The sequence below is a fragment of the Marmota flaviventris genome, chromosome 12, assembly GCF_047511675.1.
Source record: "Marmota flaviventris isolate mMarFla1 chromosome 12, mMarFla1.hap1, whole genome shotgun sequence".
NCBI lineage: Eukaryota > Metazoa > Chordata > Mammalia > Rodentia > Sciuridae > Marmota > Marmota flaviventris.
This window is the reverse complement of record NC_092509.1, coordinates 108,278,212-108,305,306: the sequence shown is the minus strand read 5'-3', so window position 1 is coordinate 108,305,306 and position 27,095 is coordinate 108,278,212. Positions and strand designations below refer to the sequence as shown.

The following is a 27,095-nucleotide window of genomic DNA, read 5'->3' as shown; positions in this document are numbered from 1 at the left end:
AAATCTGTAATGACGAGGTAGTGAAAAGCAGGGAAAGATTGATAATCGGCCTCATTATTACTAGCATTATATATAATTATAGCAAAACCTCACTCATTTGGATCAATTGAGAGAAAAATCAGTCTAAATTCGTGACAAGTTGGCAGATTACTTTTAAATTAGAATTTTATTACTTCTAAGTAACACACGTGAATAGTTTGTGTTTCAAGTACCACAAGCTAATGGTTACTAAGTGGGGATTTTATAAAACCTGCTTTAAAAGACTCTTTTGTAATTAACACCCCGTTAATATGCTAATGACGCTCCTACTATGCTTTCTAAATTGTTGAAAACAGATGCACTTTAAATGGGCTCAACACCTCTCCGATCATCTCAGCTGCTTAACAACCTTTTCTCCTTATTATTTTTTGTGAATGAGCAAATACAAATTAGTTCATACCATGACCCATTTAATCACAATTCCAAATTAATTATGCTATAAATTAATAAGCCCATATTGTTTTTGTTTAGAAATCGGACTTTTAGGACTTAAAGGACCATCTCATTTCATAGAAGAGGCAATCATCTCAGGGAGGTTGAGAGATTTGCTCAGGGCCACACAGCACAGCACAAAAATCACTAGCTCTTTCAGCTCGTGGGTCTGAGTACACACTAGCCACTATGTCATGCCTGACACTCACAGAACTCTATAAATATGTGCTATTATTTCCATGGCAATTACTGGTACTGATTTAATCAAACTATTTTTTGGATGCTGATTTTGTGCCTGGCCCCAAGTTCAGCATGACAGACAAGCAGTCCCTCCCTGGAGGCTGCAGCTGCACACAGACCTCAGTCTGCCTGGGAGTGATCCGCAGACCAGGACTCAGCCCCTTCAGACAGACAGGAAGCAGGTTCAGCAGGACCCCAGGGCTTGCCCTGAATTACTGCGACCCAGGACCCAAGTTGAGCCTCTGGCAGTGCCTGCCTTGGCCTGTGCGCCCCTTTCCCACCCAGGACCAGGTCACAAGGCTGGCTGGTGCAGATGAACGGGATGCCGTTGCTAACAAACGAGAGGCGCCTGGGGGTCCCCTTCAGAGGAACCGCCTGTCCCTCTGCACCCGTTTCACGTGCTGGCATCCCCTGTGCCCACTGGGCCACCGAGACGTGCCCAGGAGGCTCTCAGTGCTGGAGTCCTTGAACACCACACCGCCCTGCAGCGCCATGAGCCACCTCCTGCGGCGACATTCCCTTTGGGTGATGTACACAGCGTTGTCTGTTCTAGATCCTCAAGACCGAACTTCTCTGGATCTACTCACACCCACCCCGAGAAAAAATGTCACAAGTCATTAATTTCCAGATGTTTGGGGGCTTCTGATGGCAGCCCATCTCTGCACTCCTGCAGGGCAAGGACTCGCCAGTCAAGTCATGCCGCACAGCCTGGCACGCCATGCCGGTGAGCGGCTGGCAGGGGTCCCCGCGGGCCTTCTCCCGACCTTCTCCTGGGTTCCCACCTTGCTGGGGCTGACCAAGCACAGCAGCTCTGTGCGCCACGCCCTCCAGGAGGGGGCTTCCACATGACACTGGTGACAGGCAAAGTGAACAGGGGACAAGGGAGGTGCCGAGGCACAGAAGGACCCCAGGCCACCAGCCTGGGAGAAAACACCCCAGATGTCTGTTAGGCAGTCCCCACCCCCATCCGACTTCTCATAGGAGCCTTTTGAATTGAAGATCACGGACTTCTCCGTCCTTGACATCCGGATACCAAATACGAGATCTCGTCAGGATCTTAGCATGACCTTTAACCTAGACCTCCCCCTGCCCACAGCACCCACCCACAGTGGTGGACAAGAGGGAGCAAGGATCTCCAGGTCCCTAGATGGCAGAGGGGGAGAGGCCTGGTCCGGACTTGCCAGGTCCCTGGCCTGGGGCCCCAGTCTCCTGAGAATCACAGGTTGGAGGTTCCTGGTAAAGGCCCCTGAGCATTGTCCAGGCCGAATTTGCTAAAGTGGGGTTTTCTGAGACGGGCCCCCCGTAGAGCACCATTCCCTCCACTTTGCCAGCATTGCAGGGCACTGGCGGCACACTGAGAAGGGGCAGCCCCCTCTAGACAAAGCCGACAGGCAGAACTCTGGCTGAATTTAATACCAGCCACCACATTTTCACAGAAAGAGAGCAAGCTTTATTACATGTTCACCATCGCCCAGGCTTTTAAAAGTTTAGTCCCCGTGCCGTAGAAGGCCATCCCTCTGCCCGTGGGGGGCACTGGGAGGACTGTCTGTGGCTCAGCCCCTGCTCCTCTTCCTGTCATCTCAGGTGGCCCCAAGAGGACCAGGAGAATCCAGTTTGAGGACCGAGAACAGCCACAAGTCCTGGGTGAGCCCATCTGCCTTCCCAAGTGTCGTTACCTGTAACCGATGGGTCAGACCAGAAGACCACAGGCCCTGACCAGCTCTGCGACTTCAGCTCCCAACAGGGAGCGGGCCGCACGGGTCAGAGCGGAAGGGCTGGGATCACTGCCAAGGAGGGCAGTCAGGAAGCCTGCTCCTCGGCCCCGGGGCAGCTCTCCTCCTGGGGCACAGCCTGAGAGGTCCGCCTGCCTTCCTAGGAGACTGAGCACGGGGCAGGGCGGGAACAGGGTTCTGCCTGTTAACACAAGGCGCCGTCCAACTGGGAAAGCGCCCAGCCTTGTGGAGGGCCCAGCGCTCGCCAGTGTCTGTCCCTTTTCAGCAATTACCTGTGTTCCAAAGACAAAGGGACCACGGGCGTGAGGAGTGCAGGGACGCGGAGCCCCCGAGGTGGGTCTGGGGCTCTGCCCCATAGGCCTGGCTGAGGCTGCCCGGGCTGGAGCGGCTCTTCCTCACCAGTGAGGTCTCCTGGGCAGAGGCTCAGCCTCCCTGCCATACGTCCTCATCCTCATCGGTGCATGGGGTCCTCGTCGGTGCATGGGGATGGTGGTGACAGAGTCTGACCTCCCATGTGCATGTTAAATGAGATGAGCACCAATCCCTGGAGTGCTTGGCAAACAGTAGGTGCCCAATAAATGTTAACCGCAGTTTTTCACTCTTTTGTGAGGATCACTGAGCCCAAACTGAGTTGGCCCGTGAGAGCCACCTAAACCCAGGCGTTTGGGAAAACAGACTTCCATTCCCTGGGCCTCTGTGTCCTCTGGTTTCCTAAAACAAGAGCAAACGCCATCTTCCTCGCCAGCCAGACACCAGGGCTGGTGGCAAAGTTCACAGATCCAGAGGCCACAGCGGAGGGAAGGAGAAGGCAGGCCACCTGGACTCCTCCGCGGCACGATTCTCCTTTCAGTTGCTCCTCAGCTCTCCTCTCTTGTAAGATCGTAAATGTTTCAGAAAATAGTTCATACTAAATATGCTCCTTCCTAAATCTCATAAACAGTCACTCCTTCCTACATAAACCCTTACGCCCAAGGTATGTTCCAATTCGCCACCCACACATCTGCGGAGGGAAAGGTGTGCTGTAGCAACGCAGGCCTGCGCACACGCGTGTGAGCCGGCACTGCCGTCCGACCCTCCGCTGCAGCTGTCCCCAGGTGGAAGAGGGTCAGCAGGGAATCATGCACATCAGTGGAATTCTGCGAGGTCACTGTTGCTCCTTGGTAGCTCCTTGCTCCTCTGCTTCGTCTCTGTGCCAGGCCACTGTGTGTGCAGCGCTGAGGACGGATCCTGTGGTTGGATGGGAGCTCCAGACCCCCCAGGGGCACCCCACTGACCCAGCTTTGCAGAGCAAGCATGTCACCCACAGAAGCACTGAGAGGTGGCTCAGCAGAGCACAGCCCCCAGCCTGCCTGGTCCCCATCCTGGGCCGTGCCATTTCTACTCGGAGGCCTGGCTGAAGTTCTGTGCCTCTCGCTGCCCTGCCATCCTCCTCTGAACAGGACCACAGGAAGGACAGTGATCCTGCCTGCTCCTGGGGTTGTGCTGAGGATTGATGTGGAGACGCTGGCTGAGTGCTTGTGTCTGGGGCCAGTGTTTGTGTTTCAGGATGCTGGTCAAGGAAGCAAGGCCGGCCCCTCGGCTGACCGCCTTCTGCCCTGAAGCTCGGGGCACCGATTAGGGTTAGGGTTAGGGTTAGGGGCTACAGGCACTTCCTCGCCCCAGGAGAGCAGGCCTCTTACCAAGCAGCCCGGGTGTAGCCGCAGAGGAGAGAGGCTCCCCACCAGCAGGCAGGTGCTGAGTGGGGAATGTGGGCACCTGTGTGGGCCACTGGGGCCCAGCACCCACGAGCCTCGGGCCACCTTGACCAGTCTCTTGGTGGTTGGTGGGTAATTCTGGGGCACCTGGTAAGCACAGCCCAGTTACCTCCACGGGTGACTTTGCTTCCCCGGGGATTCTCACGGGGTTCCTCTGTGGCTCCCCTTGCGTGTGTGGCCCGGGCAGGAGCTGTCCACCAAGTCATCAGGAGCACAGCACAGCTTGCAGCATCGGGGCAAGGATGGTGAGAGGCTGTGGGTGACCTCCGCCCTTGTCCTCAGCACCCCGGGCCTGCCACAGGCCTTGTCCCTCTCCTCAGCTCTGCCAGGCCTCAGGCCTCCCTGACTTGGGGTGGAGACCTTCGGGTCTGTGTTTAGCCTCCTCTTGACTGGCGCATGCAAACAAAATGGAAAATATCAACAGACCCAAACAAGATGACTATCCTCCCCCTGGGGGTCAGGGAGGACTGCCTCCAAGGAGCCCTCAAACAGCCCGCAAGGCCTTTCCCTCCCACCCCAGGGACAAAACTGCTTCTTGAGGCTGCACCTTGGGTCTGCTCTCCGAAACCTCATTGCAGCAAACACTGGAGCCCCACAACTATGAGAATCTGAGCCACAAAATATGTGGGTCAAAAGATGAGGATTTAATTGTATTTTTCCAGATCCCTGTTTCATTATTCTACAGTGATGTCTGCCTTTACATTTATTTGCTTGTTTGTATGTGAGTGGGACGGAAGGAATGGAAACCTGACACCAATGTATGGACGGCTCTGCAGCAGCCCTCCCCCAGGGCCAGCTCCCCTCACACTCCCCCAAAACCAAGCCTGCGATGATGAATCCCATTTTAGAGATGAAGTCAGTAAGGCCCAGAAAGGTCCGGAGCTTGCCTAAGGTCACACAGCTAAGTAAGTGAAAAGCTGGGAACCAGACTCAGCGCGCTCTCTCTCTCTCTCTCTGTCTCTCTCTCTCCCTCCCTCCCTCCCTCCCTTCCCTCCTCCTCCTCCTCCTCCTCCTCCTCCTCCTCCTCCTCCTTCTTCTTCTTCTCTCTCTCTCTCTCTTTCCCTTTACTACATCAATTTAAAGCAATAGCATCATAAGTTTGTGAGAGGCTTTTCTGCAACTCAACCCTCTGTGGTCCCAGACTGGTCCCCCCACAAGTCTGGGATTACACATCTAAAGGACAAAAGGACAGGGCACTCTGCAGCCCTTGGAGGCTAAGGTTTCAGGTCCCCAGCAGCCCCAGGGCTTTAGAGTGGGCTTCCTCTCCTACACCTATCTACTTGACCCTTTTTCTCACCTCCACTGCCTTGCAGGATCAAACGGCCTTGGCGGGCTCAAGAATCTGCCTGAGGATAAGTCTGCTCCTCCAACAGTCAGACTCAGAGAAGCCCAGGGGAAGAAAGCCTGAGCTCTGGATGGGGCGAAGAGGGAGTTAGGAAGAGTCCAGCGAAAAACTGAGACCAAGTGTCCAGGACGCAGAACTGGCCTCCACGCTCCCAGGTCTCGGACTGGCAGGGATAAGAGGAGGCTGCCTCCCACGGGGCGGGCGCATGCCATGCTGCTCACTTTCAGAGCTGCCCCAGCCTGGGAGGCAGACAGGCCTCCTCGATCGGCCCTTCCAGGGCCGGACTCCATGCTTGCCTGAAGGACTGAGCAACGCCCCAGCCTACTACCCCAGGTCAGGAGCCACGTCCACCCTACAAAGTGGGCTGGGTCCACCCAGCAACGCGGGCCCAGCAACGCGGGCAGACCTTATCCCCTTATCCCCTGCTGGTGAACCGGCCGGCTGTCCAGAGGAGGGCAGGGGGCAGGAACTTTTCAGTTCTCAAGACCTTACAAAAATATCTGTCCTGGCGCCCAGATCCATAAGGGGAAAGCTCCCCCTTGGCTCCCAAATGCCAGCTACGTGCCACCGCCTGCCGCTGTGACACCAGAGGCCAGCTGGTCAGCTGTTGGCTCCCTTTGCAGGAACTGGGAGGCTGTCCCTGAATGAGAGACCCTTCGCAGGGGTGTGCCTGGGCCTGGAGGAAGACTGTGCACCCAGTCTCCGGAAGCTTCTGCAAGAGTGCCCTGGCTGCCCCGCCTGGTGTGGCCACTGGAGTCTTCAGCTGGCCTGTTGTCTCCTGTGAGAGCTCAGACCCCCTCCCCAGAGCTGACCCCCCAGAGTGGCAGCCGCAACCTCCCTAAGGAATGGGGGTGGGCAGCCGCAGGGGGAAGAGAGGAGCCATTAGCAAGTCAAAGGGAGAAGAGTGGCAAGTTAAAGGGCTGTTTTCTTTTTGAAAATCCAATTATAGTGAAAGCCCCTTTCAACTGGAACAACCGGCGACAGGGGCCAAGCCCTCCCACTCCCACCTTCCCGGCTCCAGATTAGATGAGGGGTTTGAGCGAGCCGCGACCCTCGCTCCTCCACCGCCGTCCCCACACAAACATGTGGGGTATGACAATGCTCTTCTCGATCTTTGTCTCAGAGCGTCCCCGCTAGACGCTGTCCTTGGGCTGCCCCCAGCCCTCAGGCTGCAGGCTAACGTCTCCTCGGCGGCGGACCCTCGCTCCGCATCCGGCCGCGCACTCGGGCACAGGCTGCACGGCTCCGGGTAAACACAGGCGCCCTCCTTCTGCCCAGCACCGGCCCTTCCGTCCTCCCTGCCCCCCCGGACAGGTCCCGCCGCCGAGGCCGGCCGACTCACCTCCAAAGCCTGCAGGAAACTTCATGAAGTGAGGGTAATTCCCATACATGTTGATCCTCAGTTCATCCTCCGCCTGCGCCCACGGAGGATCACGCCCCTCGGGCTCCGCACAGCCCGCGGCTTCAACTTGGGCTCGCGCGAGTGGCCATCGCCTGCGAGCCGCCGGAGCAGGGCTGGGCCAGCCCGCGGGATTAGTCAGGCATCTGCCCCCGGAGCGCAGGTCCACATGGTGCGCCGAGCGGCGGCAGCTGGTGCCTGTCAGTAATCGCGCGTAAAGCCGCGCGCTCCTGCGCCTGCCGCCGAGACCCTGTTGCTAGTTTGATTAACTCGGGCGGGTTGTGCTGCGACTCAGCTCCCAGCCGTCCCCAGAGGTCCCCGCCGGTGGCGCGATCTATTATCCGGTAACCAATCGACGTGTGGCCGCCCCAGTGGGTCAGGAGGGGGAGGGGCAGGCCAGGGAGACCCTTTGGGCGCCTTTTCCTCCACTTGCACCCACAAAAATCAATGGGGCTTTATTGAGATGCGTGTTCCCACGCCGGCTCCGCCGCACTCGGTGCTGACGGGCGGGGGTGGGGCGGAGAACAGGGCCCTTTCATGAGCACCGATCAGAAAAGCGGACTCGGCCCAGCTGTGGAGAACTGGAACCCAGGCCCTCCTGCCGGACTGCGCTCCCAGGAGGGAAGCTGCCCGGAGCCGTGGGGAACGATGGGGAGGCGGTGCTGCATCAGGCTGTGGTTCTCATCCTCAGGGTCCCCGAGGGATGGACTCAGCTCAGATACCACATGCAAAGACCACTCTGGGGCCCATGGGCACCGCCAACCCTGGCTGGCACCAGTCTGCAGAGGGGAGTCTAAGCTCGGCTGATATCGGAGCTGTTGTCCAGCCCTTGTGACAAGGTGCTGCTGGCCTGTTCTTGAATGCCTCTGGGAGCAGGGAGCTCAGTACTATCCCAGTTCAGCCCTCTGTGGTCCTCACCACCAAAGCGCTCTCTGCTGAGCTGGAACCTGGCTCTCCTCCGTGGCTTCTGTCCCCAGGACCTCAGCTACTTCCTGGAGCCACACGAGGGAGACCTATGGGGTCTGTCACAGTGGGGTCCTCTGCAATTCAGGCCCCTCGTCACGTGCTCTCTGTTCTTGCACCTCTTGCCGGCCTGTGTGCAGCAGGCGTCACCTGCTTCCAGGCACACCGCAGCCTGCAGACCCCACAAGGTGGGCAAGGGACTGGCCAGACTTGGATGCAGTTTCCAGACAGCCTATCCCCTGCCCTCCAGGTGACTGTGCCAGGAGGGTGGCAGACGTGCTGTCAGCACAGTCCCCAAGGGCCAGGGTCACAGATGAAGGGCGCACTGCGGGCGAGCCATCTCCTGCTCGCACAGGACATGGATGGCAGCAGGGTGGTGGGCCAGAGCAGGCCCAGACCAGAGCAGGAAAAGTCGGGGTGGGGACGGGCGGGAGGGAGGGAGGGAGGAGGGAGTGCTGCAGGCCTTCACCGGAGGACCTCTGCCCACCGCAGGCACCTCGGGCAGCCCCACGTGTCAGGGCACATGCCTGCCCTCAAGCCATGGCCCCTTGATACCATTCTTCATCCCATTCTTTGGAGACTGGTCAGGGGGCCCCTGGGCAGTAGGGGCCTGTGTCCCTCTGAAGTGGGAACTCGGGGGATTCGCTCCTCAGCCAGGGCTGCTGGGTCCTGTCTGTTGCCCAGGGCTCCTCCTTCCCGCCCTGTTCACCGCCCCCGACAATGCGGTGCCCTCCTTGCAGAGTATCCACGTCAGGGTAAGAACGCTGGAAACAGGCGGCAGAGGAGCAGCTCCCACCACTGCCAAGTCCGCTCACGGGTGCCCCTGGCCTCTGCTCTACCACTCACCAGTCGCTGGCCGGCAGAGGCTGCACCCACGGGGAGAGCCAGCCAGAGGCCAGTCTTGCCAGGGCAGAACCCAGCTCCGCAGCTAACAGCCCGAGGGCATCTCATGCGGTGGTGTGTCCCTGGGCCTCCGTTACCTCACAGCGCCACTGTGAGCGGTAAGAGCGGGCACCCTGTTCCCTTAGAGCACGCCAGGTACGTAGCACCGGCTCAACATGTAGAGGCTGATTAGATGGTGGTGCCGGTGACAATGAAGGTGGCTTAAACCACTTTACCTTACCTATGTCCTTTTTCTCATTTGTAAGAGGACAGGGCAGGGCTAGATGAGTCCCAAGATCCCCTTTAACTTCAAAAGTGGATGCAAACTCGCCTGCCACCTATTCTAGTCCATGCTGTCCTTTTCTCCTGGTGGAACCTGAAGTTCGTGTCTCCCTGAAGTGCAAACTATGGTTTTCTGTTGCGCACGGGTCGCAGGGGAAATGAGTTACTCCGGTGGCTTTAGAGGACTCCGCGCTTGTGAGGGTTCTTCCAGGTACTCAAGGACTCAAAACCCATCCTTTAAAATGCCCACTCCAGACTCTCATCCAAGGTCAATGTCAAGATGATCTGCTGGTGGGTTGGGTTGTTCTCCCTGTCACTAGGTGAGGTACATCGTCTGCTTCTTTTCCTCACAGAAGAAAAAACAAATTTCTAAACCCAGCCTGGAAAGGCTTCAGGGTTGTGTCTCCACTTACCCTCCAGCTCCACAGAGAGGAATGCGCTCAGGAGACTGGCCACGAGGCCCAGGTCCACACAGCTCTGCATTCGACCTTGAGCAACCTTGCCAGGTCTCCGGGTGTGTGGTAAGAATCGGGCGTGTCTGCATTTTTACACTGCACCATTCTGTGCCATTTCTTTGAGTGGTAAATGCCAAGAGTTGGTGCGTTCTTGGTTCCTTTAGGTCCAGCTGCGGCGCATGAGACCTTCTCTCCACCTTCAGCTTGGTATTCACACTCCTTTCCTCTTCCCACCTGTCAAATCCCCACTGCCAACCTAGTCCCTGCTCAGCTCCCACCATGACACACACAATACTGTCCCCCTGCCAAAGTCAGACACAGCTCATCATCCAGTGTGTTCAGCTGCCTCTTAACACGCGTGGCCTTGAGGTGTCCCGGTGCATTGGAGCTGAACAGTTTCTGTCTTTCCTTTGAATATGTCTTGTCTTCAAAGATGGCGATAGTGTATTGTGTAGGATTTTCCCCCATAAAAGTGCCAATAGGCCAGGCACAGTAGCACTGCCTGAAGTCCCAGTGGCTCTGGAGGCTGAGACAGGAGGATTGCAGGTTCAAAGCCAGCCTCAGCAACAGTAGGGTCCCTGTCTCTAAATAAAATATAAAATAGGACTGGGGATGTGGCTCAGTGGTTGAGTGTCCCTGAGTTCAATTCCCACTACCCCTGCCCCCCAAAAAGTGCCAATAGATGTTTGATATTTATTTTTGTATCAAAACTGCTTGGTATACTTATAATATGCCAAAAACAATATACTGAAGCGCTCCCCAGCATGCCCTCCTGTGATACCTTCCGCGTAGTTTACATCCTGTAAGAAACCAAAGCTTTGCCAAAGTTCAAGAAATATGAATGTGGCGTTCCTCTTTGGTCCCCATTCCTTGCCGGGCACCACTGTGTCTTGTCTGAGGTCATCACTGACGTCATGACGTTCTTCCAGCTGGCTATTTCTAGCTAAGCCCTTCCCAGACAACTGCGCTCACTTCGGGGGCCCGTGTCTCCAGCTGTTGCTGGATGCGCATTAGGAAGGACCACATGCTCCTGTCCATAGCAGGAGTTAGGAATTCCTGCACAGCCACTCTGGGCTGGCTTCTCGTGGGGGGAAGGATCTGGTCCTCTCACACGTTCAGCTTTCACTGAAGGCCTAGCAGTGCCTGGAGTCAAGGACAGAGGCGTACCTGCTCGGCCTTATATTCATTCACGGCGAAACCCAAGAGTGCAGCCTGGCCTCTGCCTCGCTCATTGTCTGCCTGACCCGCGATGAGTTGAAACAGCATGGGCAGCAAACACAATGAAAAACCAAAGCCATTCATTTGACAATTGCCAATAAACACTGGATACAGAATTAGATCAAAGTGTCTCCGCACTGATGCTACGGGTTACAGTTTTTTTGTTTTGTAGTACTTTGCCTGTATAACAGTTATGATGTTCCAACATGTTTTCCCAAATATTAGACAAAACCAGGACAGGTTCTATTATCTCAATTTATAAGTGAGCAATTTGACGCAAGGCTGTGCAGTCAGAGAAGACAGTTACTCTAACAAGATGGGTTTGGGATATTGTCTCACAACTAGACAATGACAGAATGGGTAGAAAAACCAGGCCCAGGGGTGGGAAGAGAGGAGGAAGAGGGGAGTTCTGGGGAGGGGTACTGGCCAAGTGATCTTGTTGCTATGTCGTGTGCAGGCACAGTATGGAACAGTAAATCCTCAGGAGGCTGAGGCAGGAGGACAGTGAGCTCAAAGCCAGCCTCAGCAAAAGCGAGGTGCTAAGCAGCTCAGTGAGACCCTGTGTCTAAATAAAAAAATACAAAATAGTGCTGGGGATGTGGCTCAGTGGTCAAGTGTCACTGAGTTCAATTCCTGGTGCAAAAAAAAAACCACCATTATGTACAACTATAAAACACCAAGAAATATGTAGAAAGAAGAATAAGTAAAAAACTTAATAGAAGAAAAATAGCACTCACCTCCCCACCCCCCCCCCCAGAGGCCCTCACGTCCTCTCTTCCTACTGGGACTCCTGCCCGTCATCTCCAGACTTCTCCTTTCTCCTCACTCTCTCGCTCCCTCCCTCTCTTACTTCATACTGGAGACTCAACCCAGGGCCTCCTGCATGCTGGGCAAGCACTCCACCCCTGAGCTGCATCCCAGGATTTCTTCTTACTTTTTTAATTTGTGAAAATGGGGTCAATAGTGCCTAATACTGTGGCCCAGTTTGTTCCACATTTTTACGGGTGCCTTGTAGTTGGTGGCACTATCGTGGTCGGGTCTGCTGTTGCATATTTGTCCCGCACACAATCCAACAGTAGGAATTGGCCAGTATCCCTCCCCAGCACTTCCTTATTCCATTTTGAGACAGGGTCTCCCGAAGTGGCCCAGGCTGGCTTTGAACTTGTGATCCCCTGCCTCAGCCTCCGGGAGCTGCAGCATAGGCATGTGCCAGCACGCCCAGCTTGTCTCTAGACTTCTAAACACTGTATTTCTACTGCTATCTGCTGGTTCTTTATATCACTGTCTTCCTAGTGAGGAAGATGATGATTTACCACTCTTCTTCTCTGTAATACTGGGTTCCCCTGCCTACATCACCCCAATTTCATAATTTTTATTAAATAAACATTTGACATTTACATTCTTAAAAAATTTTAAATAAAGATAAACACCAGGCCCCGACTCTGACTGCTGCCAAGGAGCCCCCACCCTGCTCCCTCTCCCAGGGGGGGTGTGCGGGCGAGGCAGCTCCCGCGTGTTGATTCCCCCCCCCTACTGTTAACAGCGGGCACTCACTGGGCACTGAGGTCTGTCCTCCAGTAGGAGGTCACGAGGGAAGAGATGGAGATGGTCCTCGCCTCAAGGAGCCCCGCAGGCTGAGGAGAAGTGTTGAGAGCCACAGCCAGCCGGAATGGCGACTGGCATATTACCAGAAGGAGTGGCTGAGAGGTGACGCCGCCAGCGAGCCATTAAGATGATGATGATTAAGTTAAGCTGAGTATAATTGCTGTGGCTGGATGATGCTGGGTTGAAACAGGCTGTGTATTCAGTTGTATATGGACCCCTGCTGTCCCGCAATAGGGCGCTCCTGCTGCCTCAGGCCCTGCCCATTGAGTTCCCGTTGAGTTCTCGGAGCCGGTGGAGGGCGGAGGAAGTTGGGGGGGGAGTTCCGGTTGGTGTGTGGTATCCCTGAGAGGGTGGCGTTGGGGGGAGTTGGGAAATAAAGTTTGTTCCTGCTTGAGTGGCTCCTGAATTTGTGCCCAGCCAGACTGCGGCAAAGAAGGATGTTCAGCACGTTCAGCACGGGAGGTGCTAGAAGGACACTAAGTGGACAGGCTCAGGGACACCACAGACAGAAGGGCAGGGCAGGCTTCTTAAGCGAAGCAACGCACTGGGACCTAAAGGACGAGTCAGGTCCAACCCGGAGGGAAGCAGGAAGGTGGGGAGGGTGTGCCAGGCCACCTTTGGGTGGCCCCAGGTGGCGGCTCTCCCCCTTCTGGACCCCTGTCGTCTGTGCAGGGACACTCTTGTCCCTAAACGTGTTCCTCTGTATGTCACGTGGATGCACCTGAGGCAGCCGCCTCCTGGATGGAAACCCCAGGATGGCAATGTGTGCTGAGTGGTTTCTGTGGCCCCTAAAGCACAGCACCTAACACAGAGGACCCACGCCCAGCGCAGGGGTGAAGGGTCGGCTGCCATGCTGGGAGCTCCGAGGCCAGCCAGGGCGCTGGCCAGGGCAGGGAGCGTCCTGGTCCCAGGTCCCAGCAGTTCTCACAGCCGGTTTCCACATCCTCCTGAAGCCACACTCGTGTGTGGACAGGCCCACATGGGGTCAGTGCCGTCCATCAGCCTTCCTCCGTGACTGAGATACCCTAAGGGCAGACGTGAGGGAGGACGATTGGCTTCACATTAGAACTGGCTCAGCTACCACCAGAAGCAGGGCCACTTCCTGTCACCTAAAATGTGTCTTCAGGTGTCACTGTGGCCTAGAAACTGACTAGTGTTTGTGTCAGGTAATTGGTCCAGTCATGGGGACAAGCTCACTGAGTTGTTCACCTTTAAGGAAGCGGTCTGAAAACTGGCCTGATCCCGGACCACCAGGAGTCTTCAGGAGGTCCCAAAGCCTGGGTCACCTCCAGACCACGGCTTGGTCTCGGGTGGAGGCCACAGCAGCCTCAGAACCCCAGGGGGCTGCTGTGTGTCCAAGCTTAGCAGCACTGACCTGAGGAAGGAGAGGCCAGGAAGGGCCTGTCCACAGAGAAACAGCTGCCCAGGGGGACTCCAAGGAGCCAACAAGATCCACTCCGCCATCTGCCAGGACACGCGGCTCCCGAGCCCAGGAAGCTCTGGCTGAGCAGGGGAGGTGGTGGCTGTGGCCATCTGCGGCGCAGACGCAGCACACGCCGGCTCAGGCTTGCTGGCACCGTGTGCTCAGGGGGCTCGCGCCCACCCACCCTCTGCTGTCCGACTCACTCCTCTAAGGCCTGTCCTCCATCCATCTTCCCTCACAGCAGGCAACGCTTCCACCTGGTCCAACAACAGCGTCCGACCTGCACTGAGTCGTCTCCCTTTGAACCTTGTCTGGCTGCTGAGCTGGAGTCTGCTCGGGCACAGGCACGGCCCTCACTGGCCCTACCCCACCCAAACCTAGGCCTGGACACAGCGAGTCTGGTAAACGCCTGTCAGTGGACCTGAGGCAGACATCACCCACAGGGCAACTCTCGGCCCGCTGTTCCGGAGCCGCGGGCTGCGGGCTCCAGGCCCCTGACACGACTCTCCACAGACCCACGTTGCCATAAATCCTCGAGGTGGAGGGCGGATCACGTAGGTGTCCCCAGATCTTGTTCCCCGGCCACAAGACGATCACGGAACCCTCCCTGTGGTGAGCAACCCGACACAGCTGCAGTGCCCACGGGAGCTCCCGGGACACAGAGCCGTGATCTTGCCGAGAAGATTCACGCACCCGGGGAAACGTCTGGTCCTCTCTGGAGAGGAGCCGCAGGGCAGATGAGGGCCCTCGGACCCAGAGCCCTCGCCCACAAGGTGGAGACAGTCCTGGGGCTCAGGGACACCTGCTCCAGTCCCTGACAAGGAGGAAGGGGGTCCTCAGCACAGCCAGCCCAAGGCCACACCCGCCGCTCGCACTCTGTGGAGACTGACCACGGCGCTGGCCCCAGCCGCGGACTTGTGCACACTCAGGTGTGGGTTTGGAGGCGGTGGCCCTGTCACACAGAAAAGCAGTCTATTTCCAGGTCCCACTCACTCTTGGGACAGAGGCTCCAAATATACCACCCCGTGACAGCAGGAAGCTGACCATCAGGGCAGCAGCTGAACAGGGCAGGGCAGACGCAGACGTTCACACGTCCACCATCAGCCTTGGCACGACCCGAAGGCCACTGAGAGCTATATTTACACAGGAGCAAGTGTCCATCATACTTGACATGGTTTTCATTTAAGAGCTCCCAGGGGTGGGCTTTATGTGTCAGGAAAGGCTACCGTGCTGTCCCCTCTGAAGGCCCACAGGCGGACATCACAGGACAGAGCTTGGCGAAGCACACCTGCTCTGTGCTGTGATCATCAGGTCATAAGAAGGGCTTGCCCCTGAATAAACCACGGTCCTGCACCTCTGTGACCACAACACCTGGGAGATAGCAGCAGGCCACTCCCACACGTCACAAACGGGCATGGAACACCATAAAGCCAGATCCAAGACGGCCGCTGTCGAGAGGGTTTGGACCAGACCCTGGGAACCGGCCTTGCTGGGGTGCCTCTGGCCACAGGGAGGCCAGGGTGGGGGTCAGCTGACAGGCCTTCTCTACAGGCCCAATGCCACAGCCCTTAGCACCACAGCGACAGCGACTAAGCCCAAAGAGCCAGAGGAGTTTGTGCTGCAAGGAAGCGAAGGTCGCCCGCATCCCAGCGACTGGCCCAGGAGCAAAAGGAGGGAGACGTTGTGGGTGGAGAAGCAATCGACGGGGGCAAGCAGAGAAGGCTCTCGTCAGAACCTACCACAGTGTTTTGAGTTTGAGGAGGCTCCTTGCTCGACATTAGCCTCAGAAGAGGGACTGAACCCAGTGTGTCAATCACAGGAACCTGAGGAGGCACCGTGACATCAGGGGTGACGAGGGAGGTGGGCTCCTAGGCCCAGGAGCCCTGTGCATCGGTCCCCCGGGGGCTGTGAGGCACAGGGATGTCTGGCCCACCCGATCCCTCTAAGCCAGAATCTTGGGGGCGGGAGGTGCCTGGGCATGTGTACCCCCCCAGCTCCACAGCCGGTCCCGAGGGCTGACGGTGAGGCCCCCACGCCTTAGGAAGTGTTATCTGCCGAGAGCCAGCTCTAACTGCTATGCCAGGCTCAGTGCCAGGGATGGCCGTCCCTCCTCTGCAGAATGAGCATTGGTGCCATCTGAGTGTGATGTCCTCAGGTCACAGTTCCAAGTACTAGGACAGGGGAGGCTCCAGATTCTGTGTTCCTTCCACCTGCCCGCCCTGGCCATGCAGGCCTGGACTGTCCACACCGTTAGACCTGGGGAGTAGGAGGCCCAGGCTCTGGTCTGATGAAGGTTCTGGAAAGTCGGTGGAGTTGGGGTGCTGCCTGTAGCTGCAGGTCCTGGAAGGCTGGGTAGAGAGAAAGTGGGTGCAGAGGCGCAGCCCACAGGAGCAGCCCCCGAGGATGGGCCGAGACCCAGGGCACTGCCGGCCGGGGGAGGGGGACGGACAAGCGCAGCTCCTGAGCCAAGGCCTGCACCCTGCACGCAGCGAGGCTTCCTGGCTGCGGTGACTTGGCCCTGAGCAGCTGTGGAGGGTGTGACATGTCTGAGACGGCCTGGGCACAGTGACTGCCTGTGCCACTTCAGACCCCTGCCGGCCGGTATTTAGCCTTGAGATGCCAAGGGGAAGCCCGTGTCTGGGGGCTGCTGCTGCACACACCACCCCCCGGGGCGGCTCGGTCCTGCACAGAAGCTGCTTGTCCAGCTCCGGTCCTGCTCCCTCCGCCTGCCAAAGCAGAGATGCAATTAGCCGTAGCCACAGGAAGGATGTCCCCTTGACTTGGGGCACATGGAAGAAGGCCCAAGGGTTCCCAGCCACCAAAGCAGAGGCACCCGGGAGGAGACCGAATCCACCGACAGGCAGTTCTCTGGCCTCCTTGTCTCCTGCTGAGGGGCAGCGGGTGCCTGCTCCACACTTCAGGGAGGGCCTCCTAATGCACAATACACAGCTCCAACACGGCTCCTGGGACCACGGACTCTTAATGGGTCCCCTTTGTCTGCAGGGGCGCCCACACTGGGCCACGTCCCACTTCTCCAAGGCTGTGCCTCCGCAGCGGACAGCACTCGAAGTCTGCTGACGAGGCCCAGCTCAATCTTGCCGGGACCCTGCCCTGTTTCTCAGACCCTGCTCTTGCTCACACTGGTGCCCCAGGTGAACACCTCCTCCCTCCTGTCCACCCTCCTCCTCTGAGTCCCAGCCAGTCCCTGGACATCCTGAGTGCAACCCTCGCCCCTGCAGCCAGCAGTCTCCTCTCTCTCCCATCTTCTCCATGAGCGTCTCTGTGTCGCGCTGTCTCTCCCTGCTCTTGAGGCTCCGCGGCACCCACCCCCAGCAGCTGTACCTGCTTCTGATCTGCACCCTGCTTGGCCCGTGACCTCTGGATTCTCCAATGAGCACCACACCCACTGGATCGCTCCACCCGCTGCCTGAAAACCTCGGCCTCCCGCCCTTTGCTTCTGCCTCGGGTGGGCGCTCCCTGGCCTTCTCACCCAGGGCTTGTGGCAGGGTTCTGCTCCTCCTGTGGGCAGGACATCTCACCTACCTTTCTGACTTGAAGTCTCTTCCTTAGGCCAGGTGTGGTGGTGCACATCTGTAACCCCAGTGGCTCAGGAGGCTGAGGCAGGAGGATCACAAGTCCGAAGCCAGCCTCAGCAACTTATCGAGCGAGGCTCTACGCAGCTTAATGAAACCATGTCTCAAAACAAAAAATAAAAAGTGCCGGGGATGTGGCTCAGTGGTAAAGCACTGCTGGGTTCAACCCCAAGTACCAAAAAAAAAAAAAAAAATCCTCTCCTTTAGAAAGCAGTTGCTGTTGTGTCCCGTCCTCCCATCCCCTCTGAAACTGGGGCCTGGGTCTCCGCCCATTCCTCCCCTCTTCATCTCCAGCGCATATCAGGATGCCACCAACACCTGTCTAGCTGGCGTTCCACACCTGTCTTCCTCCAGGCTGTGGACAGAGCCCAGGGCGGGGCACGGCTGTAGGGTTAGGGTAGCTGGAGAGTGAATGGCGGCACCTGTCTCAGCTGGAGTGGCCTCCTGTGCTGGGCCTCTCTCCACCGGCTGGAGTGTGGCTGGTGCAGGCTTGGCGCTCCCTCCTTCCAACAGGGCCCTGTTCATAAGAACTGGTACGGGGCGGGGCTGCCACGTCCAGTCCTCCACAGAGAAGCAGCCTTGGACCACTGGTGGCGAGTCGGCCTCCACCCACTGGTCTGATTCAGGAAGAGGCATCTTCCACTCACACACGGGCGCATCAAGATTGAGCACCATCTGAGAGGTGCAGGATCTGTGTGCCCGCCGTCTGCCCGTCTCTCTGTCTGGCCACCTGGTGTCAGTGAAGGGAGAAGGTAGTGGCTGGTGCCACGTCTGGCTTTGAGTCAGAACTTCCCCTGAGTGTCTGGGACCTCGGGGGGTCGGCGCCCTCTGAACCCAGTGCCCAAGTTCCCTCAGCCTGTAGGGTGAGCATGAAATCCCGAGTCCACAGGGAGGTTGTGGGATGGAAAGTGGACTGTATTTGAAAGTCGTCTGTCAAATGGGAAGTGAGCTGGCATGACGGTTACCATGGCTGGTGACAGGGAGGGGATGTGGCCGAGCCCTGGGCGCTGCCCAGCACTGGGCTGCTGGCAGGAGTGGGATGGGAACCCACCTGGACCTCGGCCCTGACCCTGACGCACCCTGCGCTCAGGGATGCAGGCTCATGGCCTTGCCAAGGGGCTCCCTGCGCCTGCTTCCTGGGAGGAGCAGACTTGCTGATAGAGATTGTCTTAATAACGCGAAGTGCCCGGGCGCCATGGTAACGGGCATTACAGGATCTGGGGAAGAGGAGCCGCTTTTGATAAGAACCCAGAGCCTGCAGAGGGGGAAAGGGGGTGGGCTGTGCCCAGGGCAGGGGTGGAGGAGAGCACAGAGGTGGGCAGACCGCGTGAGCCCGGGAGGGAATGCAGGGGCACGGTGCCCTCTGCTTGGGGCCTCCCAGCTCAGATGCTCCCACTTTCCAGGGGCCAGGGCGGCTTCAGACCCCGGTGTGCTCTTCAGCTGGCCGCCCCGCGGCTCGCAAACACGTGAGAACATGCAGAACCTGCAGCTATGATTTGACCAAAAAATGGGAGACGCGTTAGGACTGCTGCTTCCCGTTCCCAGGTGGAGGCCTCAGCAAACGCTCTCCCCGCCCAGCTTGGCAGGGCCCTGCATGAAGGTGCTCCCTGAGTTTACCGTGAGGAGAACCCATGGGCCTGTGTGCTGTGCCCACGCTGTGCCTGCAGCCCCCCGTCACCGAGAACATGCCTGTCTGTCCCCGTCACACCAGTGGTGGGAAGGCCACGGTGCGGTGAGTGCACACTAGACAGAGATTCCAGCGTCCTGCTCCAGACGCCGGCCTGGGCCCTCTTCCACCTCCGCCTCTGCCCAGGAGTCCAGCGGCTCAGCCCGGCCAGCTGTGAGAGCCGGGAGGTTTCTAAAGGGAAGCGTCTGCGGCAGACACTTGTGTCATGAAGCTCTTCCTCAGATGGTCCTAAATGTCCCCTGTGGGACTTTGCTGTCTCTGCTGTCCTGCTCCTTTCTCAGCAAGAACCCAGGCCCAGCCCACTGCAGCCGTGAGGAGGGCTGTCTCCTGCTGGTCCTGGCACACACCAGCAGCCGTGGAGGCAGGTGGAGCAGAGCTACCTTTTGCGTTTAGGAAACAACCTCCCCCCCTGCCGCTGGGATCAGGGGGAGGGGTGAGGGCGGCTTCTCCAGCCACCCAGGGCTCAGCCGCCAGGCTCCGGGGCCACTGGAAGCCAGCGGGGAGTGGCTCCTCGGTGGACATTTTAGAGCAGAGCCAGGCTCTCGGGTGGGGCTCCAGGGTCAGATGAGAGCCCCCGGGGGAAGGAGAATGCCCACGGTTCTGCCCACTGTTCCCTGTGAAGGTGAACACAGTTGAAGGTGGACTTGGCCAAATGCGCCTGAGATTGGAAAGAGCCATGAGAGAGCCCAACGGGGCGACTCTGGGCCATGAGGGGTGGGGTGACGTCCGGTCCCTCCCGCCGTCCTCTCACGACTCCACAAGCTCTCCATGGCATCTGCACTGACGATGCCTTCACAAGAGGAAGATCTGAAACAAGTTTGGCTTCTGCCAGAAACACCCCTTAGCCTTATGCACCGTCTGGTTGGCCAGGGGCAGACCACGGTCACAGCAGACCACGGCCACGGGCAGACGGCCAGGAACGACAAACAGACCAACCTCCCTGGAAGAGCCACCAGCCGAAAGCCAGATGGGGTCAAGGAGGCCGAAGACGGCCGGTGTCACGGGGTGGGAGGAAAGGCAGCTCTTGTGCCCTGGTGGTGGCACCTGGCTAGGTACAGGCATCGTGGGAAACAATGGGGGTGGGGGTTCTAAAGAAATGAACAATGACTCTGCCGTCCTGCAGCAGTGGCTCCAAGAGACCCCACCTGCGAGGGCATCAGTCCCCAGGTTCACGGTGCACTTCTCACCAGCCGAGAGGAGCAGTGGCCAAGAGTGGACAGGGAACTGCCGCGCCCAGACCAAGGCCTCATTCTGCTGAGTGCAGTGACAGGGCACGGTCTTGTCCCCTGCCGCGACCTGGGCACGCCTGAGCCAGGTGCTGCGTGAGCGTCAGACAGACAGACACACGCCACCGTGCACGACCTCACTTGTGCGTGAGGTCTCTTTAAAAGGCAAACGCAGAGTGGAGGACGGAACAGGTTGCCAGGCCAAACGGGGAAACGGGGGGAGGCCAGAGGACGTGGAATCGCAGACCCGCAGGGCCAGCAGGTCTGGAGACCCACGTGCAGCGGAGGAGCACAGGTGGCAACAGGGTTCTGGGGACCCGCCAAACACTAGCACTCGGCTGCCCTTCCACGCAGGAAGAGGGGACGTGAAGTGGGGGCCTCTCACGGCTCACTGAGGTGGCCTCTCACTGTTAGGGACCCTGTGGCATCATGTCCGTACCTAGAACGTACAGTTCAGTTTCATTTCTTTTTTAAAATTTCAAGATCAACCTGTTTTTTGAGCTTCCCTGGGCACAGCCCTCACAGTCTCACTCACCTGAGTGCCACTGTCTGTCCTGTTAGTGAGGTAGTCCCTGGCCGCTTGGTGACCCTCTGCTCAGGACGCCCTCAGGCCTCCTGGAGGGGCGTGCCATAAGATCCTGGGACTGCGAGCTCTGTGAGGCGTGTCCAGGGGATCAGGAGACGGGGGGCCAGATCCTGGCAGAGCGACTCCTAATGTGTACGACCTTGAAAACTGTACTTGCCCTCCATCAGCCATGGGATGTGAGGGATATTTGTAAGAACGAGACCAAGAAGCAGGTGAAGACCCTGAGCTGGCGATGACACAGACGGGGGCTCAGTGAGCGCGAGGTGGGTCTGCAGTGCTGACCCCACAGAGGATAGTCCCGCCCCACGATGCTCGTCCTCCAGGGTCTCCATCTCCACACGGCATTTCTATCTGCCACGCTGTTCACGCCAGCAACCCGGGTCGTCCCTGAAGCCACCTTGCACCTCCGCCCCTGCCTCTCCCGCCTTGTCCTGCCACGTTCTCTCCAGGGAGCCCGCCTGGTCCCACCTCTCCCTCTGCCCGGATTCCGCAGCACCTCCGACCTCTCTGCCCCCACTGCTACCGGGGCACCCCGTGAGCCTCAGACAGCCAGAAAGTGGGCTTCAAAGCCTAAGTTGGGTCTGGCCACTCCCAGGCTTCAAATCCTTAAGGACTTTTCGTTGCACTGAGAAGAAATCTCTGTCCATAACTTGGCCTCGAGGTCCCCATGACCTGGCTATTTTGTCATCCTAAACTGATGAATTGACCATGGTCACACAGGCCTCTTGGACGCCTGGAATACGCCGCGCTCTTTCCTGCCCCAGCATGTTCCAGCCTGCAGTCTGTCCCTGTCTGCCTGGCCAGCCCCCGTAGACGGTCCCCTCCTCAGGAGAGCCATCCCTGGGACTCCAGCCTGCACAGACCTCCCAGCTACCTCCCTGTCGTTTCATCTTTACCATTTTGTATCCACTGACCCACAGTGAAGATGATGTTGCACCCTTGAGACTCTAGTTTGTACAAGCACAGGGATTTGGGGACCTGTTGACTTCCGCCTGGAAGAGAGGCCTGGATACAAAACAGGACTGTATCCACCCACGAGGCGCATGCCCACATCAGAAATCAATCACTTTACTCTTGGAGCTAAAATCCCAGTGACTTAGGAGGATGAGGCAGGAAAATCACAAGTTCAAAGCCAGCCTTAGCAATTTAGCAAGGCCCTGAGAAACTTAGCAAGATCCTGTCTCAAAAAATAAAAAAGGGTGAGGATGTGACTCGGTGGTTAAGCACCCCTGGGTTCAATCCCTGGTACGAAATATATATATATATATATATTTCCAAGGATCCCTAGGTGTTTGAGAAAAATCACCATCACACACACACACACACACACAAATCTAGACGAATAAATTAAGCCCTGACCCCAGAGACAACAAAACAGGGCTTTCAGGATGTGTTACGTGTGCACACACCTGTGTGTGTGCTTTTGGGGAGGGATGGGGGGCTACCAGGATTGAACCCAGGTTGCTCTACCACTGAGTTACATCCCCAGCCCTGGTTAGTTTTCATTTTGAGACAGGGTCTTGCCAAATTACTGAGGCTGGTCTCAAACTTGTGATCCTCCTGCCTCAGCCTCCCAGGTCACTGGTATTATGGGCAAGTGCAATGGGTCCTGGAAAAATAGAACTCTTAAAACCATTCCAGTTGTTGTGCTTACAGAGATTAAGAGAGATATTATACCCGTAAAACCAAAGCAGTAGCTATAAGAACTAAAGACTCAAACAGCAAGAAACAGTTATTACAGATTAAAGACACATCTGCTAAAGATGTACAGGAACAACCGGAAGACAGACTCATCCTCCAGACCACAGGTGGAAAAGACAGAGAAGAAAGATATCCGAGAAAAGGCGGGGACCGAGAAGCGGATCATCCATTGATGGCAGCTCCAGGGACTGAGCACAGAGGAAATGGAAGGCAGAAAATATCAGGAAAGAGAGAGGACGCAGCCTGGAGCTCGCAGATACAGGCCAGCTGCACACCAGGCCACCCGGTCGGAGCCGAAAGGCACCGGCCTGGACAAAGGCCTCAAAGCTCCCCAGAGAGGGAAGGCAGAGCTGGTCACCTGCAGGACAACCACTAGCAGACCAACTGCCACCACTCAACGGTGCCGGAGGCGGGCCTCGGGGAGACCACGCCAGCCCTGGGCTCTGCCAGGGGCTGACGGCGGGAGCTGGGTCCTGAGGAGCAAAGACCAGGAGGCCCCCACGCACACTTCTGCACACGGCACTCAGAGACCCGAAGAGTGGACATAAGCCTGGGTGTCATGGGTGGCCTGGTGGCAGCACCGGAGCATCTGGGACACAAGCCCTGCGGAAGGACAGGGCTTTGAGGAAAATGCCCTCCAGAGCCGAGAAGCTTCCCGCAGAGCCGCGGGAATGGGAAGCCAGGGAATGGGAAGCCACGGGAATGGGAAGCCAGGGAATGGGAAGCCAGGGAATGGGAAGCCAAGGAATGAGAAGCCAGGGAATGGGAAGCCAAGGAATGGGAAGCCAGGGAATGGGAAGCCAGGGAATGGGATGCCAGGGAATGGGAAGCCACGGGAATGGGAAGCCAGGGAATGGGAAGCCAAGGAATGGGAAGCCAGGGAATGGGAAGCCACCTGGAAGAGCAGCCTGTCCTGCCCAGGGGAAGAAAGAAGGGCCTCAGGAATCCCGGAAGCATGAGGCAGAAGAGCCACAGTCACACTCGGGACAGCTCCGGGGCTAGAGGGGTTCAGCAACAGCAAAGCATCCTCTCCACGGGCCCTGGCAGGCCTCGGCTCTGAGAGAAGCATGGAGAGCGTCCAGTGCTGATGCTCGCTGGCCTTCAGAGTAGCACAGGAACAAGGCAGAGCGGTCCTCCTGACTGAGGCATGTGCAGGGCCAGCAGGGCCGACAGCCAGGGGCAGCGGGAGGTGAGTTGGAAATGGGAGGCCAGTCCACACTCGAGGTGTTGACAGTCACCCTCCAAAACCACACATTAGAAGCTATGACCTTCAATTTGAAGGGTCGGGCGGGCCGCTCAGAGGCAGGGCAAAATCTTAGCCTGCTTCAGGCCTGGGCTCCACCCGCAGCAAAGAATAAAATGTGTGGTGGGCAGACAATAAAAAGCCAAAAGCCCAACGGGAGCTCACAGCTTCCTCTGCCGTGGTGAAAACCCGGTGAACACTGATCACAGTTGAAGGCCAAGAAAAGGGTGTGACACCTACACAGTGGAGCCTGGAAGACTCCACAGAAGAACCAGGAGCAGCGGGTGGTCGGGACAGCGGAGGAAGAGGACCAGCAGGACCAGCAGGAGGGGGGGAGGGACACGAGTACTCTCACTCGGCCTGCTCTGGGCCTGCACTACTCTATTAAAAGGAGAGTGAAGAGCAGGCGTCTGAATTCATGGAAGCTCCAGCTGAGAGGCTGGGCCCAGAGGCTAAGAGGAGATGCATTGGAACAGAGGAGCCCACAGGCAAAGGGCAGTCCCTCAGAGTTTGGATGGGGGAGTCCCCAAGTAGAGCACCTGTCCAGGTGTGCTCTTCTCATGCACAAACATCCTAAAGGCTGGTGGTAGGGTGTATGAGGTCTAAAGGGTCTGAGAGGACCACAAGATCTGGAGGAGCCAATCCTGCAGGTGGTCTACACTGGAGACTCCACAATGCTGGGCTGATTGAAGGTCGTATGACTTGGTGGTCAAACATCACAGACGACTCCAGATCAAACAGCCTCACTGGATGGTCATCACTGGCCATGAGACCTCGAGCAGCTGAGGAAAATAATCATACTCATCTCCAGGGTTTGGAGCCGAAGGGAGCTCATTTGGTTAAGCCTTAGGACCCAACACAGAGTGAGCATTCACTGTGCCCCCAGCCCTGTCTCACCTGCCCACCTGACCTTCCCCCAGCCCCATCTCACCTGCCCCTCACTCTCCTCCCCAGCCCCGCCTCACCTGCCCCTCACTCTCCTCCCCAGCCCCGTCTCACCTGCCCACCTGACCTTCCCCCAGCCCCATCTCACCTGCCCCTCACTCTCCTCCCCAGCCCCGTCTCACCTGCCCATCCCCCTCCTCCCCAGCCCCATCTCACCTGCCCCTCACTCTCCTCCCCAGCCCCATCTCACCTGCCCCTCACTCTCCTCCCCAGCCCCGTCTCACCTGCCCCTCACTCTCCTCCCCAGCCCCGTCTCACCTGCCCACCTGACCTTCCCCCAGCCCCATCTCACCTGCCCCTCACTCTCCTCCCCAGCCCCATCTCACCTGCCCGTCCCCCTCCTCCCATCTCACCTGCCCACCTGACCTTCCCCCAGCCCCGTCTCACCTGCCCCTCACTCTCCTCCCCAGCCCCATCTCACCTGCCCCTCACTCTCCTCCCCAGCCCCGCCTCACCTGCCCCTCACTCTCCTCCCCAGCCCCGTCTCACCTGCCCACCTGACCTTCCCCCAGCCCCATCTCACCTGCCCCTCACTCTCCTCCCCAGCCCCGTCTCACCTGCCCATCCCCCTCCTCCCCAGCCCCATCTCACCTGCCCATCCCCCTCCTCCCCAGCCCCATCTCACCTGCCCCTCACTCTCCTCCCCAGCCCCATCTCACCTGCCCCTCACTCTCCTCCCCAGCCCCGTCTCACCTGCCCCTCACTCTCCTCCCCAGCCCCGTCTCACCTGCCCACCTGACCTTCCCCCAGCCCCATCTCACCTGCCCCTCACTCTCCTCCCCAGCCCCATCTCACCTGCCCGTCCCCCTCCTCCCGTCTCACCTGCCCACCTGACCTTCCCCCAGCCCCGTCTCACCTGCCCCTCACTCTCCTCCCCAGCCCCATCTCACCTGCCCCTCACTCTCCTCCCCAGCCCCGTCTCACCTGCCGCCCCCTCTCCACGCCGCCCTCTCCTCCCTCACCTCTCAGTACACCTCTGCTCCCTGAGCACTGGAGCAGACTCTGGCTTCCTCTTATTACTTTCAGAAGACCCTGTAGGTGGGAAGAAGTTTAATCGGTAATAATGATGCTTTCTATTTTTAGAGCCTTGCCTTCCGCACAGCCTGCAGCTTGCCACAGCACTCTGGAGTCGGTGAGGGGTTCAAGAGTCTTCTGAAGGTCTTCTAGGAAGTCTCCTGCAGCGAGGCCGACTTCCGGAAGCCTCCCTTGGGCAGGTGGTGGCCTCCGCTAGTCCGACTCGGGAAGCAAACTCCGCTCCAGGCCAGTAAGCTCCACCCAGCCTGTCCCCACCAGCAGACCCCGCTGCCCACCCCCCTCCTGTCGCTCTCTGTGGGAGTGGGTGCCACCAACCCCTGATGTCCTCCTGGCCTCTAGCCTCCCACCCAAACACCCTTCCCCTAAGGCACGGCGGGTTAGAAGGGCACAGAGTTGTGGGGACACGAGCAGGGATGAGGATAAGAAAAGTGTCACAACTGGGGCACAAAAGGAGCCACCAAAAAGAGTAGCCAGGGAGGACATGGCCCAGGACAGTTGTTCCTGAGTGCTGGACATCGGCTCAGCAAGGATCGCGGAGCAGCCCCGGGAGGCTCGCAGAGCACTGTGGAGCAGAGGAGCAGGGCCCCGGATGTCAGAGGGCGTGGGACCCCCAGTGGAGGCCTTGGGCAGAGGAAAGACCCCGATTTAAATGGGAGAAGAGGTGGCTTGAGCCGAGAGGAGGGGGCACAGGGCAGGGACCGCCTCACAGCCAGGTGCAGGGCTCCACCCACTGTCCCCACCCACTCCCTGCACAAGAGGCCCGCCCCTTCTGCAGGGCAGACAACCCCTGACCTGGGGCAGTGTCCAAACAGGGCCAGGGAGAGTCTTGGATTTGGAGCCACGCACACACTGGGGTCACCTCCTCCTTCCTCCTCCCTGCTGCTCCTCCTCCTTCCTCCTCCCTCTCCCCACCCCCTCCCCTTTGCAGGGGAGTCACCCAGGGCTGTGTGCCCTCAACTACATCCCGCCCAGTGCCTCTGTGTCCTCAGCTCTGAAGTGCAGCAGGGCCCCCACGGAGGCCTGGCCAGCGCCCCAGCAAGAACTCACTCAGGGAGACTTTCTACCTTTCTTCAGCACTGGCCAGGGGGGCTTTACCACTGAGCCACACCCCCATCCCTCTTTATTTTAATTTGAGACACTGCCTTGCTAAGTTGCCCAGGTTAGCCTTGAACTTGGGATCCTGCTGCCTCAGCCTCCTGAGTGGCTGGGTGACAGGCGTGTGCCACCATAGCAGTCTTAGTGGACATACTGTTGTGCTGTTCTCTTTGGGATCTTCCCTACATTCCTCATGAGTCTGCGTCCCCAGACT

At 58.2% G+C, this 27,095-nt stretch overlaps 1 protein-coding gene across 1 annotated transcript in view; it reads right to left on the bottom strand.

Annotated features, from left to right (window-relative positions):
* Rxrg (retinoid X receptor gamma) overlaps window positions 1-7,020 on the bottom strand; it is a 39,018-nt gene extending 31,998 nt beyond the window's left edge. The window contains exon 1 of the mRNA XM_071600367.1: window positions 6,886-7,020. Coding sequence (XP_071456468.1) covers window positions 6,886-6,934 — 49 coding nt within the window. The 5' untranslated portion in view covers window positions 6,935-7,020. The remainder of the gene's footprint in view (window positions 1-6,885) is intronic.
* Window positions 7,021-27,095: the final 20,075 nt, after the last annotated feature.